At 38.9% G+C, this 18,681-nt stretch overlaps 1 protein-coding gene across 1 annotated transcript in view; it reads right to left on the bottom strand.

Moving 5' to 3' along the window:
* The window catches only part of PPP1R9A (protein phosphatase 1 regulatory subunit 9A), a 2,260,036-nt gene that overhangs the window by 1,569,060 nt on the left and 672,295 nt on the right, over positions 1-18,681 (bottom strand). The window contains exon 3 of the mRNA XM_044065941.1: positions 13,877-14,009. Coding sequence (XP_043921876.1) covers positions 13,877-14,009 — 133 coding nt within the window. The remainder of the gene's footprint in view (positions 1-13,876; positions 14,010-18,681) is intronic.

The following is an 18,681-nucleotide window of genomic DNA, read 5'->3' on the forward strand; positions in this document are numbered from 1 at the left end:
GCTTCCACCATGGGTTCCTTTAGACCCATAAGCAGTACAGGGGGTCCCTTTCCTATACAAGGATGCCCTGCTTGCTAGGTATAGATCTCCCTTCTTCCCCAACTCATCTGAAGTAGCACATTGTCTATCAGCTAACCAAATTCATCATGTCCTCAGGCAAAGTGCTAAGGGCTTGTTCCCTCACCAAAAGGTCTGCCAGCCCTTCAAAAGTGGTGACCTGACATCTACTCACCTACCTATGAAAGTAAGTGCTCAGTTCAGCAACATATTCACACACACTTTCATCTGCCTTGCATCTATGCTCACAAAACTTTTTCATTTAAGTTTCACGTGTTAACTTAAAAAGTTCTAATAAACAGTTCTTAACTGTAGTATAATCAAAATATTCACAATCAGCAAGATTAGACAACACAGTTACAGCTTTACCATGGAGTAAAGGGGTCAGGAACTGTACCCAGAGCCTTTGGTCAATATCATTCTGTTTACATACCCTCACAAACATATGAATAAAACTATCAAAAGTATCCCCCTCTGTAAACTGCAGAAGAAATGTACTCACCTTTTGTGCTTCTGGGGTCCAGTTACTCCCTTCCCCATTACCTCCATGACTCTGGCAAATAGTCAGTATTTCCTTTTCACGCTGCCTCTGCCTCTAATTTTTCTCAGCTTCCAGGGGTAGCAGCCTGCAAACGTTGCAGTTTCTCATTGTCCTCACTCTCTAGATGCCTCAGTCTCTCAGCTGCTTCTATTTCCAAACGCCTGGCCTCCAACTCAAGTCTCTTTAGCTCCAAATGGATTTTTAAGTCCTCTGCAGAAAGGTTGAGCAGTCCATTCTCTGAGTGTGGTACAGCTCCACTGCCAGTCTGATCATCCTCCTGGTTGCTGCTTTCTGATGCAGCTGTGACCAAAGCTGCAATAACGTCTGCCTTACTCAGCTTTCCATGCGCTATTCCCTTAGCCTGGCACATCTCAGCCAGCTGGCTCCTTGTCAGCTTTCTGTACTTCTCTGCTGACATGTTGCCTGCTCTCCCTGACTAACTAAGCTAACAAAAGAAATAAAACAATTGTGATCTGAACTCTGAGTATACACTGTGTGGCTGATTTAGAGTACAAAAATACCTTCAGTGATCACTGTACACAAGCTATAGGAATTCACACTACCCACACCACTACAAGCCAGTTAGTATTTGTCAACCAATTAATATGTGTTGTGGATATCCCACCACTGCCAAACAATTAATATGTGATGCCCGTGCACTGGCCCAGCAATCAAGGAGCCTCAGTCCTCACCACTAGCACCAGTGAAGGGTGTCCACATAAGGAAGGATAACAAATACACACACAGTAAAGTACAATTTCCATTAAGAGCACACAGAGATCATATTCAATTTGGGGCTGGTTTTTCACTTTCTCTCCAGGTCCCCAATAAGACTTCCCACTGGCACAGCTATAGGGTCCTGATCTCAGCCTAGTGGGCAAGCTAAAACCCCCAGCACCCTCTCTGTCCAGCCAGTGCTTCATGTCCCTGCCCAAGTAGCTGACACAGACACACACACCTTGAGATAAGAGTTATATACAACCAGACAGACACTCCTGGAGAAGGCTGGCACAGGTTCTCCAGCTGTGTCCCTTTTACCCAGACTATACGGTAGTACCACCTGCCACCACTCACTAATATTTATAAGCTACCAAAAGGCCCTTATGAAAGGGTGCCCAATTATATTGTGTGATATTATTATCCAAATGGTAAGTGCAACTGAACAGTCAAGGCTTATTTGGAGTGACTTTGTACAGTATCAATGTATATATGCAATGTACTCTAGAGCTTAAATTATCTCTACACAAAACACCCACAGTTGAAAGGTTTAAAAATATTTAATAATAAATAATAAAAATACAAGACAGTACTTCTTACTACACCGTGCTAGTCAAGAGTTCAGAGATCACAGAGAAATACTTAACATAATACAATAGAAAAGTTCTGACATCAATACAGAAAAAAGGCTAATCTAATCTCCCTAGTTCCTAGCTATATCGAAGAAAAAATACAGTTCTAAAATAAACTTACATATAGAACAAGACAGTGCTGGTATGTTGGATGTTATCAAGGCAAATGCTCAATGCTCTCATTCTTTCTGTCCTTAAAATGATACCACAGTACCACTGATTCATTTCAGATTACATCATTTCTTTCTGGTTCCCAGGCTAACAGAACTCAGAGGTTAATAGCCCTTTTGATCTTGCAGCTGGTCAGGAAGCCAGAGCAATAAAAGAAAGTATACATGCAAATTCTAGCAATTAACTCTGATCTCAAATAATAGCCAGAATTCCTTCATCCAGACATCTCGGCTCCAAGTTTTAGATCAAAGAATGTCACAATGCTTGACTTATCTGCTTTCTTACAGCAGAGTGCACTGTTGTTACATTTTTTTCCAGTTCAACATCCAATATAGTCTATCACATTTAAGAGAACAAGCCTGTGGCTTACATTAATATTTACAAATGACAGGATTATCTACAAAATTCTATCTAGCTAGGCTGGCAGCCTTCACCTATCTTCACACCTTCCCAGATACAATCCTTCAACTCTTTTTTAGTTGCTACCCACAGCTTCTTCTCTAGTTGATAAAAATATGCCTGAACTGTGTATAAGACTAAAGGGACTTAAAACATTTTAATTGCTTGTATCTTACTGTCCATAACCATATAACAAAGCTTCTAGTTCCTCAGTTGTTGTATTATCTTCTGTTTAGTCTCTTCCCACATATCCTTAGCTGACACAACAGAGTCAGTTCTAATCCATACTCCTAAATACTTAATTTTATCATGTCCCTGTAAAAATGGATACTGTTGGACCAATTTGTGTGTGGGTACATAATTTACCGCTATTGCCTTTGTTTTAGCTTCATTAATTTTGTATCCCAAGAAGATATGAAACTGTCTTAAAATATTCCACAACACAGTAATATCCCTTTCTGGTTTTTCATATGTATAAAGTAATATCATCTGCAAATACAGTCAGCTTTTCCTGTCTACCATACCAATTATATCCTTGAATTTCTGAATCCGTTATTTTCTTTGTTAATGGTTCTAAATATGATACAACCAACCAGATAGAAGCCAGTAAGATCCACAACCGATTTATTGATTGAGCGCTTTCATCTCACAATAGAAACTTCATCAGAATACCATTGTAACAGAAACCTCACCTTTTATACATTGTCTTAATCACATAAAATGACATCACTTCCTTTATATAAAAAGTGAACTCATACATAAATACAAATGACTACTTAAAAATGCTACATGACATCATCCTACATAAAACACTTACATGTACAATTCTGCTTCAAGTTTTGAAATAGAACTAATAGAAATTGCACTGTTGAGTCCTGGTGCCTCAGAGGCATTAGTTCTCATTTGCCATCTGAGCTCCTTCACTTCTAGACATTCATTCAGAGCCCCCCCACCCACCCAAGGTGACTTGCTCAATGATAGTGAACCCGAAACTGTGTCTTGGGTGCAAGCCAATATGTGCAGCTAGGGCATTTTTTTGTTTCATTCCTACCAATGTCATAATAATGTTGGTAGATTCTAGTTTTCAGTGCATTGATGGTTTTTCCTATGTAAAAACACGGACACAGGGAGCACTTAGCTAGATATATGACTCCCTTTACTTCTGCAAGTGAACTTGCTTCGTATTATATATCCACCATCATTTGGTATATGTACCTCCTTGCCTTCCAGGATATATGTACATTGCATGCAAAATCCACATTTTACCATGCCCCCCGTCCTTGCATCCATCTTTCTATAGGTTTCCATCATATTTTTATGCTGGTATCTTTTTTGTAAACAATTTTAGGGAACGTTCCTACCAAATCAAGGTGTTCTGGGTTCGCACTGAATATGTGCCAATTGTGGGTTAAAATCCTTTTAATATTGTAGAAATGGTTGTTAAATCTAAATATAACTCATTTGTTGAGTGGGGAATGAGAACTAATGCCTCTGAGGCACCAGGACTCAACAGTGCAATTTCTATTAGTTCTATTTCAAATCTTAAAGCAGAATTTTACATGTAAGTGTTTTATATAGGATGATGTCATGTAGCATTTTTAAGTAGTCATTTGTATTTTTATTTATGTATGAGTTCACTTTTTGTATAAAGGAAGTGATGTCATTTATGTGATTAAGACAGTGTATAAAAGGTATTCTGATGAAGTTTCTATTGTGTGACGAAACCGCTCAATCAATAAATCGGTTGTGGATCTTACTAGCTTCTATCTGGCTTTGTATATCAGTTTGTGGTTGGTGTGTCCTTTTCATATAATACAAACAACAAAGAGGAAGCGGACAACCCTGCATGGTTCCTTTACTCAAGCATAAGTTATCAGAGAGGACCCCACCCTCTTTAATTTTCACCTCAGATCCCTCGTATATATTCCTAATCAATCTTATAATTCTATCAGGGAAAGCAAATGCTTCCATTGCCCTGCTCATGAAGTCCCAGTGTACTCTGTCAAATGCTTTCTCTGCATCAAGATCCACCAATAACAGTGGTATTTTCTTACATTCTGCTTCCCTCTGGATCATCAATGTTCTGTTAATCTTGTCAAATGTTTGCCTCCCGTCCACAAAACCACACTCATCCTTATCTATCAATGTTGGTATCACTTTTGCCATTCTTTTAGCCATTATAGACATAAATGCTTTATAATCATGGTCTAATATTGAAATGGACTTGTATGAAGCTGGATCTGATGGATCTTTACCCTCTTTATGTATTACTGTTACCACAGCTTTCTTCCAGGATGCTAGTACTTCTCCTCCTATTAAAATGCTGTTAAACAAAACCTTCCAAATTTTTATCAGTTTTCCCTCCTAGCTTCCAAACTTCCACAGTAATACCATATATTCCTGGGGACGTTCCTGTAGATTGGTTAGACATAGCCATTTTTATCTCATCTCTTCTTATCCTGTTAGTAATTGAGCCTCATCTACCTCTATCCTTGGCATATTTAATTCTTCAGTAAACATTTCCATTTGTACCTTTTTCTTGATTTCCATATTTCTCTGCTTTATACAAACTTTTACAAAATGTCCAAAATATTTCTAATACTTCCACAGGATCTCTTGTTACCTACTTTTTTACAGGCTCCCTAAGCTTGGTGGCAGCGTTTTCCACATTTTGTTGCCTGAGTTGTTGTGAAAAAGTTTTTGTGCCCTAGAATTATTATCAAAAACAGTTGCTTAACAGCAATCTTTCTAAACTCATACATATTATCAAGGTAATCCCTTACTTTCTGTTTAGCATTCTGCAGTTGCTCCTTTTCTTGTTGTGAGAGATTCTCCCTATTTTGCAATACTTTAACATTTGTCAGTTGCGCTAAATAATTCTTGTTACTTCTTAACCATATCTCTCTTTCCATTATTTCCACCCTAGTTTTAAACTCCACTGTAATTTTATCCCATACCCTAGCTATATTTTCAGAAGAAATTTCTATCTTTTTTAGCAGCTCCTGAATTAATTCCAAAACCCATTCCTTAAATTCCTCTATTTTCAACCGATAGGTGGGAAAGTGCTAGTGTCTCATTTATATCTAATTACCTTGTGTTTTTATTTTAGTTATTAATGGCACATTATCTGAAATAGTTATTGGGCAGGTTTCAAGACCTTCATTTAAATGCACATGTTCCTGGGAAATATAAATTCTAGTTTTTGTATCTTGGAGAATAATATATTAATTCATTCTGACCTCCTAGTACTGAATGCACATCTTCCATGCCAAGCATTTTCATAGATTTCTTCAAATATCTACCCTCCTTTGTTAAACTTTCCCTTCTAGGCCCCCCAGACACATCTTCACTGTTGCAAACCAAATTCCAGTCTCCACCTATAAATAATATTCCTTGCTGAAAGCTGATTATTTCTCTCAGAATTTTCTTAAGCTCCCTTATACCAGTTTTAGGCGGAATGTAAATGCATGCTAGTGTAATCCTCCCTTGCCATTAGCCACATAGTACTATATATCTTCCATTATTATCGTTTTTTTTTTCCTATTTGATCACTACTGGAGCTCCTCCTGCAATTAATATAAGTACTCATCTTTTCCTTTGTCCCAGACATTCCGCTGAATGACCATCCTGAAAACCTTTCTTTATCAAATTCACGTTCACTTCTTTCTGGGTGTGTCTCCTGTAGAATAGCTATTTTCACTCTACATTTTTAATATAGTTCGCTACTCTTTCTTTTTTTATATTTATCTGTAAAAGTATTCAGATTGAAAGATATTACAGAAAGTATAATTTTCTTATATAGTTATTATTACCACCTTTAATGTATAACTGCTTTTTTGTTAAATGTTTAGCTCCAACTTTTACATTATATGCATATACTGTTCAGCAGCTTGGTCTTTTATAAAGTTATTTCTTGTCATATCCATTTGAGCCTATGCCACATCTTACATAACTTCTGTTTTTTGGAAATACCTCAAACAGAACAAATAAACCTCCCCAAAACCCCCTAAAACCTATCAGGTTAGTAATACACAAACCTATGTACATCTTCAAATACTGAAGTTTTGCTTCTTGATAAGAACAAAACTAGTAAGTTGATAGCCACACAGACAGACTAGAGTTAACCAAAAAGAAAGGTTAGTAATGCTAAGACACATGGGACAGCTTGTGCTATTAGTAAGTGCTATTTGATTTTGTCTATTTTTTTATAGCTCCCCCAGCTGAGAAAACACTTGAAAGCTATCAGTAAACATGTTCTCCAAGCCATTTTTCTTTATCAATTGTCTTCCAGTGGCATGCAAACCAGACACAAAACTGCTAAGGATACCTTGTTTACCAGAAAAAAGAAGTATAATATTTAATATTCATTTTCATGTATATGCTTTGTAATAAACTTGTTACTGGATAATGCCTAGGGTCTTACCCCAGTCATTTCCCTGTGCAAGCATGGGAAAAAGCACACTGATTTTTCTTTTGTCATACTCTTTTAACCAGACCTTTCCTGTCCCCCTCCCCTCCTTTTTTTACATTGCAGTGCCTACACTTCTTAAAACTGGACAAAGAAAAAGAAGTAAGAAGGGAGAAAATGAAAAAAAAACACCTGTTTATACTCATATCTCCACTGCATTTAAAAAAACTGAGAAAACTTTACTCCAATTCCAATTCATTTTGTCTTATCTTTAAAGCTCTCCCAGTTGAGAAAACCCCTGATTGCTTTCAGAGAACATTATGTTCTAGCCAATTTCTCTTTTCTTTTCCCCTCAGCAAATCCCCTTCCACCAGATTGTCTCCAGTTTCTCTTTATCAGACTGTCTCCATGAAGATCTCAGAATCAGACAGTTTCTCTTTATCACACTACTTCCATGGAAACATGAAGACTAGCTGCAGAATTGCTACTAAGCCTACATGCATTTGCTAGAAAAAAAACTTTCAAGTCAGCTTCTGATCATCCTTGTAACAAGTCACCAAGTCATACCATCATAATTACATGATCTCTGTAACAAAGGAAGCCTTTAGGGTAGAATGTATCTAAATTCAGGAGGGCAAAACTAATACTGCAAAACTGCCAAATCCTTGATTCTAGTATTTAACAGTGACACGGTTATGCGTCACAGGTTAAATGACTTGCTCAGAGTCACACAGCAAGCAAGTAAAGGCTGAGAAAAATCAAACCCTCTGGACTACTGAAGCAGCTCATTAACCACTCAACCTTAATCCACTATGTATTACATAGTTGAACTACAGGCACAGTATGCATTGCTTGCATTGACCTGACCTGTGAATAATAACAGTAATGAAATGAAAATCATAAATGTTATTTGAATAAAATCTGTTTTAAATAGTGCAAATGAACAAATGAGAGGTGTTTTTTTATTGTTCCTACAGCTAAAACTAACTCTAGCTGCAAATTAAAGCTACTATAACCATATCAAGATATAAAATGTAACAAGTTTTGCAAGATGGCATAAAAACTGTTCCAAGTAATCTGCTCTTTTAGTATACGACACAAGATGACTGTCAGTCTTTCTGACAGGAAAATAAAGTGAGTTGCTGTACTGTAATAATAAAATCTGTTGCTGTACAATTTTCAAGTTCTACTGAGAAAATATCATAGGATCATATGAGGTTATTAGGCTGATGGCCCTGGGGCCCTTACAAGCCTAGTCAAGAATTTATCCCCAAAAAGAAACCTCAGTCAGCGCCTGTCACCCCTGTCAGTGAGGTACAAAGGTTGAACCCCTGGGACAAATTTGTGCCTCCCATCCACTCATCAACACTGCACTTGAAGAGGGTCAGTGAGGTACTCTGTTTGGCATGTATGGGATGTCTATTCCAAAAATGGGGCAGCCTCTGGGAGACAAATCTGTCTCTCCAACAATTTTGTTGATGTTGCATATTAGATTTAGGCCTTTTGAGTGGATAATGCACGAGGGGTTAGATTTAGGACAGGGAGCATCTCTAGTACGGCAGTGTCTGATACTGCCTTGTAGGCAAAACACAGATCACCTTTGAGTAATATGTGCGATACCGAGTAGAGTGATAGTGATTTGATCCTGTCCACATAGGACAAGTGTTGGAGGCCATGGAATCTCTTTGTGAGGTATTTCTATGGCCTTTCCAGTTGATGCAGGTGTTTGGAGAGATAAATACCAAATGGGTCATTATACTCAATTATAGGCCTAATGAGGGAGGAGTACAGAGAGGTAATAACCTTCTTTTTTCTGGATGCAATTCCTTTACTTATGAGATGAACCAAGCAAAAGGCTTTTCTGACCATTGCTGCTACATGATGGTTGAATGGGAGATACCCAGGTCTCTCACCACAGGTTGTGTGCTTAGGGGGTTGCTGTTGATGTGGTAATCAGTAGGGGCCATGTTTTTGCCGAATAGTACGTTAATACATTTTTTTGCATTTAACTTAAGGCCATGACCTTGGCATCCATCATTTGTTGCTGTGAGACCCTCTTGCAGTAAGTTAACATCATTTGGGGAGTCAATGACAGCACCCAACTTACAGTCATCCACAAACATGGTCATCCACAGGTCCTTTGTCTTTGCCTGGACCTCTGAAAAGTAGATGACAAACAGTAGGGGTCCAAGGACAGATCCCTGGGGAACATCACTAGTGACAGGTCTGCTGTCAGAAGTGGTGGCTCCTATGTTGACCTTATGAGTCACATAGGTGAGCCAGCTGGCCACCCACCTGACGAGACAGGGATTTATGCCAAGTTGTGTTAGCTTTTCAATGATGCCCAAGTGGGGGAATTGTGTCAAAGGCCTTGGCCAAATCAAGATAAGCTGTATGTACTGACTTTCTCTCATCCAGGGCCTTGATGACAGTCTCAAAGAAGAAGAAGTCAACTAGGTTCAACAGGCAGGTTCTGCCCCTGACAAATCAGAATTGGGTGGGGTGAAGTGCTTGGAGATTGCCTATGTCCTTGTTTACAAGATCCATAATAATACGCCCCATGGCTTTATAGATCGGACTTGTCAAGCTAATGGAGTGATAGTTTTCCAGGTCAGTAGTGGCACCACGTTTGTTCAAGGGGATGACGATGGAAATTTTCTACTCTGCTGGAATGAAGCCTATAATTATGCTGTGGTTGAATAGGGTGCTCAATGGTGAAGCTAGTTCTTGCTGGAGATGGTACAGAATACAGCCTCAGGTACTATCAGGTCCCATGGAAGCTGTGTTCCTTGCCTTAGATAGGGTCTTTAACACTTGATCTATGGAGATGTGAGGTGCAGGACAAGTACTTGGGATGTTGAATGAGTCTTTGTGGGAATAGGGGGTGGAGTTTGTGTGGAACCTATCAGCCAGCAGGTTGGATAAGTCAGCATGATCAGTGTAAGTGGCACCATTAAGTACTAATTCAGAACAAACCTGGGCTTTGCCATGGAGGATCCTAACATAATTGAAAAAGGCTTTGTGGTTTCCCTTTGTTTTAGAGGTTAGTTTCAATTCCTAATTGGCTTTGCAGGTTTTCACTAGTGATCTCATTTGCTTCTGAGGCTGAGGAAGAAGTTTTTCCAATTTGGAATTTGTTCTTTTTTACCCTTGGACAACAGTTTTTTCCTTTTGTTGTAAAGCCTGTTGATAGAGGAGGTCCACCAGACAGGTTTGTGTTTCCTCGAGGAGCAGGTTTTAGTGCTGTTTGGTATGGCTGAGTTCATGCAGTTGTACAGGTGTTTGTATACTGCATTGGCATACTGTTCAGCATAGTTGTTTGCATCCTCTGAGGGGGGCAGTGGTGTGAAACTCTGATACCATCCCTTAGGAAGCTGTAGTCAGCTTTTGAGAAGTTTGTAGCCTGGTTATGGCTGGGGAGGGGGTTGGGTGGGATAGAAACTTCAAATGAGACAGACTGATGATCTGATCTCACCAGGGAAGAACATACTATGGGAGTGGTGCAGCAGTCACCCATGTTGGATAGAAGCAAGTTCAGAATGTTATCTCCCCTTGTGAGGGGTGGGACAAGCTGGTCTAGTGCGTTAGAAATGATGAAGTCAAGGAATCATTGGGTGAATGCATTACTGCAGGAATAGTTCACCCGGTCTACGGTGAGGTAGTTGAAGTCACCAAGGATAAGGGTGTTAGGGGGGTACCTTGACCTAGTTAAGTAGGTCCAGGTAGGAGAAGTGGGTGTCCTGAGTCATGGAGGGGGGGGGTCTATAACTGGCTATAAGTTGGATGGGTGTCTTGCCAAATGTCAGTAGCACCTGAAGTACTTCCAGTGCATCTTGCTGGCAAACCAGCCTGGAGGTGTGCCTGTCTTTAATGAAGATAGAGACTCCACCATCCTTAGTTTTTTCAACCTTGTTTTGGGGTCAGAAAGTGTGGAATGAGGTAAAGCCTGGTAAGGCAGGAGTGCTGTCTGCAGCCCTGAACCAAGTTTCCATGACCACACAGACATCGGCATCTTCCATTGTGAGGAGAGCCTCCAGTGAGTGCATTTCAGGTTAAGGTTCCTAGTGTTAGGCAGCATGACCTTCAATTTGCTTTTTGACAGATCTTTTATCGTGGAAGATTTCTCTTTGGCACACAGCCTAAAAAAGGCACAACTGGTGAGGCAAAAGCCTGGGCCAGGATCCAGAACCCCAGGGGTAACAGGTGGAGGCCATCTCTAGCAAAGCATCGAAGTATGCCAACCATGTCATCCCAGGCAGATAATGGATCCCCTTGGAAAGACACCAGAAACTAAGCCAATTGTTGAAGTCAATTAATTTTTGTTGGCACTGTGGTATCATTCTTTTTGAAGGTAGGATGCTGCTTAGGGCTAGGGTCATACCTGCCAGGGATACATGCTCTGAGTGCTCAATCATATCTCTCTTCATATAGTCCAGGGAGGTACATCTCAAGTCATTCACACACTTCATGGACAATGCCACAGTCATACTTGTACCTGTTGTGGAGAGACTTAAGTGTGTGCATGATGTGGTGGATTCTGGTTCCTGACAGACAACTGACCATGACCTTCTCCTTGTTGAGCCTGGTGAGGGGGACATCAGTGTGTCTCACTAATGAGTCGCCAGTGACTAGAATGTTTAGTTTATTGTTATGCCTTTTGGGCTGCGCTGGTTTATTGTTATGCCTAATGGGCTGTGTTTGTGAGACACTGGTGTGTTGTCTACTGTGTGTGATGTGTTTGGTGTTGTGCGTAGAATGTTTGTGTGTTTTGGGGGTCTCTTTTGTTTAAGTAAGTTTTATGCATGGATTCCAGTAGAAGAATTATGTTCTAGGAGAAGAGAACTGTCTGTGAACATGAGGCAATTGCTCCACTGTCTCAGTATGCCCGTATCGACCTGGCAGGGAGAAGAAACTGGTGGGAATTCTTCAGACATAGTGTTCTGAATGGCTGGGTTAAGACCCTAGGTGTTATCCAGTAACAGGTTTAATAAGTACTCCTCTTTTCCTTTGTCCCAGATATTCTGCTGAATGACCATTCTGAAAACCTTTCTTTATCAAATTCACATGTTCAGTTCTTTCTAGGTATGTCTCCTGTAGCATAGCTATTTGCACTCTACATTTTTAATATAATTCACTACTCTTTCTTTTTTATATTCATCTGTAAGACCATTCAAACTGAAAGACATTACAGAAAGCATCATTTTCTTATATAGTTATTATTACCACCTTTTACGCATAACTGCTTTTTTGTTAAATATCTAGTTCCAACTTTTATGTTACATGCATATACAGTTAAGCAGGTTGGTCTTTTATACAGTTGTTTCTTGTTATATCCATTTAAGCCTATGCCACATCTTACAAAACTTTTTGTTTTTTTTTTGAAAGCCATCAAGCAGAACAAACAAATCTTCCAACCCCCCCCCAAAAAAAACTATCAGATTAATAATAACACACAAAACTATGTACATCTTCAAAGATTGATGTTTTTGCTTCCTAATAAGAACAACAGTTCTAAGCTGATAGCCACACAGACAGGCTAGAGTTAACCAAAAAGAAAAGTTAGTCATGCTATGACACATGGAACAGCCTGTGCTATTAATAAGTGCTATTTGATTTTGTCTATCTTTATAGCTCTCCCAGCTGAGAAAACACTTTAATGCTTTCAGTAAACTCTTTCTCCAAGCCATTTCTCTTTATCAAATTGTCTTATAGTGACATGCAAACCAGACATAAAACTGCTAAGGATACCTTTTTACTAGAAAAAAACTTATAATATTCTTTTTCATTTACATGCTTTGTAATAAACCTACTACTGGATAATGCCTAGGGTCTTAACACAATAATTTCCATATGCAAGCATGGAAAAAAAGCACACTGATTTTTCTTTTGTCATACTCTCTTAACCAGACCTTTCCTGCGCCCCTTCTACTCTTTTTTTATTTACATTGCAGTGCCTACATTTCTTAAATCTGAACAAGGAAAAAGAGATAAGAAGGGAAAAAAGTAAAAATAAAAGCACATATTTATATTAGTATCCCAATGTATTTAAAAAAATTGAGAAAAGTTTACTTCAAGTCTAATTCATTCTGTCTTATCTTTAAAGCTCTTCCAGTTGGGAAAACCACTGATTGCTTTCAGAGAACATTATGCCCTAGACAATTTCTCTTTTCTTTTTCCCTCAGCCAATCCCCTCCCACTAGACTGTCTCCAGTTTCTCTTTATCAGATTATTTCCATGGAAACATGAAGAGCAGCTGCAGAATTGCTGCTAAGTATACATGCATTTGCTAGAAAAAAAAATTCAAGTCAGCTTCTGACCGCCCTTGTAACAAGTCACTAAGTCATATCATCATAATTGCATGATATCTGTAACAAAGGCAGCTTTTAAGAGAGAATGTATCTAAATTCAGGAGGCCGCAAATAATACTGCTAAACTGCCAAATCATTGATTCCAGTATTTAACAGTGACAGGGTCATGTGGCACGGTTAAATGACTTGCTCAATCACACGGCAGGCAAGTAAAGGCTGAGAGAAATCAGACCTCCTGGACTATCTGAAGCAGCTCATTAACCACTCAGCCTTAATCCACTATGTATTACATAATCGAACCACAGGCAGAGTATGGGTTGCTTGCATTGACCTAAACTGTGAATAATAATAATGAAATGAAAATCATAAATTTTATGGGAATAAAGTCTGTTTTAAAGAGTGTAACTGAATAAATGAGAGGTGCTTTTTATTGTTCCTCTAATAGCTAAAAGTAGCTAACTCTAGCTGTAAATTAAAGCTGCTATAACCATATCAAGATATAAAGTGTAACAAGTTTTACAAGATGGCATAAAAAATGTTGCAAGTAATTTATTTTAGTACACAACACAAGATGTCTGTCAGTCTTTCTGACAGGAAAATAAAGTCAGTTGCTCTACTGTAACAATGAAATCTGTTGCTGTACCTTTTTCAAGTTCTACTGGGAAAAGATCCAGCTTTTCCACACGCTTTTCAAGTTCATACTCTGCTGAGGCAGCAACAGGGTCTATGTCATCATTTCTCCTGTCATAGTCTTCATTTGAGAACGTGTTGAAAACCTGTTAAGACATTTAAGACATTTCACACCATTACTTAAAATCGTTAAAATTTTCTGTTGTCTTTACACCTGCAAGGCTGTTTTTTTTTTATTTTGGTAAAACACATAACAGTATACTCTGTAAAAACTTGTGTTGCAGTCCAAAAAAAATGTGAAATAGGGGCAATTCAACATCTCTTCAGTCAGCTTCTCAAAGAAAGAAAAAAAACTTGGGATGGTCTTTAAGTGTGAACGTGGTAAATAAAGCAAGACTAGCCACCTTTCAAAGAACATTAAGCTGCACTTCAAGAAATTATTACTTCAGTAATGCTCAAATGTGAAAGTTCAGAAATGCTCCAACAACTAAATCAGATTATAATGTAAGAATATGCATGTTCTACAATACAGCTCAATCAATACTTCTAATAAAAGAGAATATCATAATCAAAGTGAAATAAGTTACATCATGTAACAGAAGGCAGAAGTGAAAAGATAGCACATACAAAATTGTCCCCACTTTTTGTTGGGGCAAGCACAGTCTATCGAACAGAAGGCCGAACCACCACAACCATTTTCCATTCTTGTTTATGATGCTTTTCTTGGTGCATTCTGTACTCTTATTTTTCTTTCAGTTGCCTTTTTCTAAGATGTATCAGATGGTCAAGTCTACGCATACTGCACAATATTGACAATATCATGTCAACTGCTATCAGTATATGCTTTCATCAGGCCTCTGTTAAGCAGCTGACATCTATAAGAACCAACAGCTGACAATCCTGCTGCCACAGCACTCTGCACTAATTCCCGCAAATGCCATCAGAAGACGCAAGACATGCAAGGATGTTGGCACAGTTTATTAATGGGGCAACAGTCTGTCAGTGGGGCAATGCTTCTTTAAGATTCTTTAATTTCTATTATGCTGCAGTGCCTTTGACAAGATCAGGGGCACTAGTATTTGGTACAAATGTAACATGCTTAAGGTACTGCATACTTATTATAAGCATGATGATGCTGGGAGCAGTATCGGGTCATAAGAAAGCTGACTGAATTCCCAAGGGCAGCATCCTTGCAAAACAGTTAGTGGTGGGACCTTTCACTTTGTTTCCAAAAGATTTACCTGTTCTGTAGTCTGGCAGTATGATACAGATGATTAAAGCTACAATATGTTAAAAAGCTTTACCTTACAGGTCAGAGTTTGATTCCTTCAGTTTCCATTCACCTAGCGTGTGAATCTAAGCAAGCCACTTAACCAGACATTGCTCTTAGGGCATTCCTGAAACATGGTATGTGTTTAGGGGATTTACCTGACAATCAAACAAATACAAAAGTACCAAAAAGGTCTGTCCTTGCTATACATACCCTCTCACTTTTGCCAACAAGGCACATGCACTGACTGTCCTCCTTTTTAGTACTATCCCCACCAAATTCTCATCTCTTTTCTACCTTTTATCCTACAACACGTAGGGATTTTAAGAGATTGATAAAGTCTATACTCAAGTATGTCCTTGCTCAACCATGGTAAAGCAGGAGATGATGGCCTATTTCCAATGTTTTTCAATGCAAGTGTCTCCTTCTTATCACCCCTATTGTTCATATTATTACCACACTGCACAGCATCGTAAGACTATGGGGGTTCCATCTGTAACCAAATGCAGTATTGTCTGTAATCTGTCATCTCTCCCTCAATGCCACATAACCTCAAATAAAAACCTTTGTAAACATTACTTACTACATGACCTGCAGCATGGCAGCATAGCTTCTGAAAAAGTCACAATACCATAACTGCCTTTACTCCCATTAATGACAGGCTATATAAAGGGATAGATATGGTGCGCTAACAGGTGTCGTGATCATGGAGCTCACAAAGACTTTAGTTCATCATCCCATCCTTTGCTGACTAATGTATTTCAGCTTTCTAGCCTAGATGAAGCAGCATTTGACTACATATGGGACTGCTTTATAGCCTAGATGAAGTAGTATTTGACTACATATGGGACTGCTTTATAGCCTAGATGAAGCAGTATGTGACTACATATGGGACTGCTTTATAGCCTAGATGAAGCAGTATTTGACTAGTACACATGGGACTATCTCCAGATGCTCATAAAGGATTCTATTCAACACCACTCTCCTCAGTGCAAGGCATCCCCCAGTGCTCCATAACATGCCCCTCTTACTCATTTTATACAGTATGAAACAATGCTTCTTATCTGGCTATACTCTGAAAAGAGGTTGGAATGTCAATGTCAATAAGGCAACTCACTTTTTATTCAGCTCAAACTTGAGAAAGCCAAATCAAACCACACAGGAATATGCTTCATTTCAGCAATAAAAAAAAAATACTAAACAGTTTCTTTGTATACTTCTCCACGGAAGTAAACACACAATTCTTTAAAGCAGCAAGAACAGCAAATTTTGCTAGGAATTGCTCAACACTGAAAATATTTCATCAGCAAGTAGTTGGTACACAGCTAATGTACCCCTTTTTATACAAGTCTGAAACAGAATATAATTCAATTTACTCAACTTCAAACAAATACTTCATTGTTGGGCAGCGCAGTGGTACAGCAGTTAATGCTGTCACCTCACAGCAAGAGGTTCTCCGGTTCGATTCTCGGCTGGGGTGCCTTCTGTGTGGAGTTTGCATGTTCTCCCTGCGTTCGCATGGGTTTCCTCCGGGTACTCCGGTTTCCTCCCACATTCTAAAGACATGCTTCTGGAGCATTTCTCCCCGGGCCTCCGCTGAAAACAGGATCTGTGGAACCTAGTCGGACATTCCCGGTCAACAAATGTTAAATAAATAAATAAATAAATAAAAAAAATAAGTTATAGCAGCTTGCTTCCTTTAATATTTTACAAAAAGTTTATAAAAAGAGACTGGCAACTGCTTAACCCCACAAATTGTATGTTCAAAAATGCTGGTACAAAAGTGAATGCTGCATTACTGACCATTCAGCACCTTCTGATTACCCCTCCTATGACCTTAAGCCCGGGGCAACTGCCTGATTCACCCCACCTAGCTATGCCATTAAGCTTCAGCTTACCTTGAAGCAGGCTTTTAAACAACAGTCAACTTTCAGTTAAAAAAACACATTTATACTTTGCAATAAACAATGACAGCCAAATTTTGCAGACTTTCTCTCTCAGTAACTGGTTAGTGGAAATTATTCCTCTGACTCCTAGTAGCTTTGCTTAAGTATAGGTTTTTAATTTCCAAAATATCTGCCTTCAATCTTAGCAGCTTGCATAGCTACAATGAACCCTCTCTCTCAGCAGCCCTGATTTTAAAAACCTGATTAAACAATCTACTGGTCTACTTAAAGGAGAACTCCATCTTTTTATGGCAAGACAGCCCAAATGTACTGTAAATGTACAGGACTTACATAGCAGCCAGTGTACAGCCATGTTACAAAAAAGGCACTAGTCAGTCATACATGTACTTGGATCTATAAATAAAATATCTTTTTTTTTTCAATGTACCCCCTCTCCTGGGAGTATAAAATGTATCCCAGATTTGTCTTTTTTAAGGTATGTCAATGCTTTGCTGATAAATAAAAATAAAATACTGTGGATAAATTAAGAGCAATATCAGACTTACTTAGTACAAATGTGCAACAAAGTCTAGAAGGTTTAAGATGTTTGGAAGTGTTTACATAGGTATTTTTATACCCCAAGTAGACTACAAAGAATTTTTCCTCATGTAGACAGCAAATGTTGGAGGTGTGATGGGGAAGACAGAGGTAACTGGGAACATATTTTCTGGGAGTGTAATGAGTTGGCAGACTGTAAAGATTCACTGTAGACTGCTCTGTCATTGATACTGGGCGAGCAAGTTGGTGTAACTAAGGAAATTATTTTTTTGAGCTATGATACACAATCAGAATTACCTAGACATATTAAGGCCTTGCTGAGTCTAACTATGATGGCTCCCAAAAAAGCAATTACTTGAAAATGGAAATCAAAGTCTAAACCAACTTTACTAAAAGTAGTGAAGATAGTAACAGAGATAAATCAACTGAAAGTGGGATCTTAAGAAAAGGGTAGGAGCAAATTACATAAGAAAAATAGGAATTGCGGGATCAATACATGCAGTGGTGGAACAAGGTTTAAAAGAAGGCAGGATTTGAATGAGCTATGTAACGTTTGACTGACAATGACTGAATATATTATAAGTGATGTATAATGTTTGCAGCTACCGTTGTGTCAACATGGTTTGTAATGTATAATGTTTGCAAATGAAATTGTGTCAGTATAATTTATTGTCATTTATATAAATGTAAGATTGCCTATGACCAAAACCAATGGCTTTTCCCGGTTAGGGGTCGCCACAGAGGAACTCCGGTCCGCTAATGATTGGCAGTGGATTTTTATGGTACCGAGGTGCCAGCCCGACACCCAACCTTCAAAGAAGGCACACCCATTCACGCACGCACCTACCTGCATGTCTTTTAAATGTCACTCGACCGCGGGGAGGACATGCGGACTCCACACAGAAGGAGCCGAGAATCAAATCGAAGAACTTCTTGCTGTGAGGTGACAATGCTAACCACTGCACCACCACGGCCAGACACACGTGATAATTTAATAAAGATGTGACACTTCTTGCCTTAATTGTTTAATTCTCTGATTGATACTTTCATGATGGCATTTGATTTCTTCCCCTACTTTCCCTTGTTGTCCTGTGTTTTTGTGGT

Source organism: Protopterus annectens, chromosome 3.part0 (genome assembly GCF_019279795.1).
Source record: "Protopterus annectens isolate FY-2018-M chromosome 3.part0, PAN1.0, whole genome shotgun sequence".
NCBI lineage: Eukaryota > Metazoa > Chordata > Ceratodontiformes > Protopteridae > Protopterus > Protopterus annectens.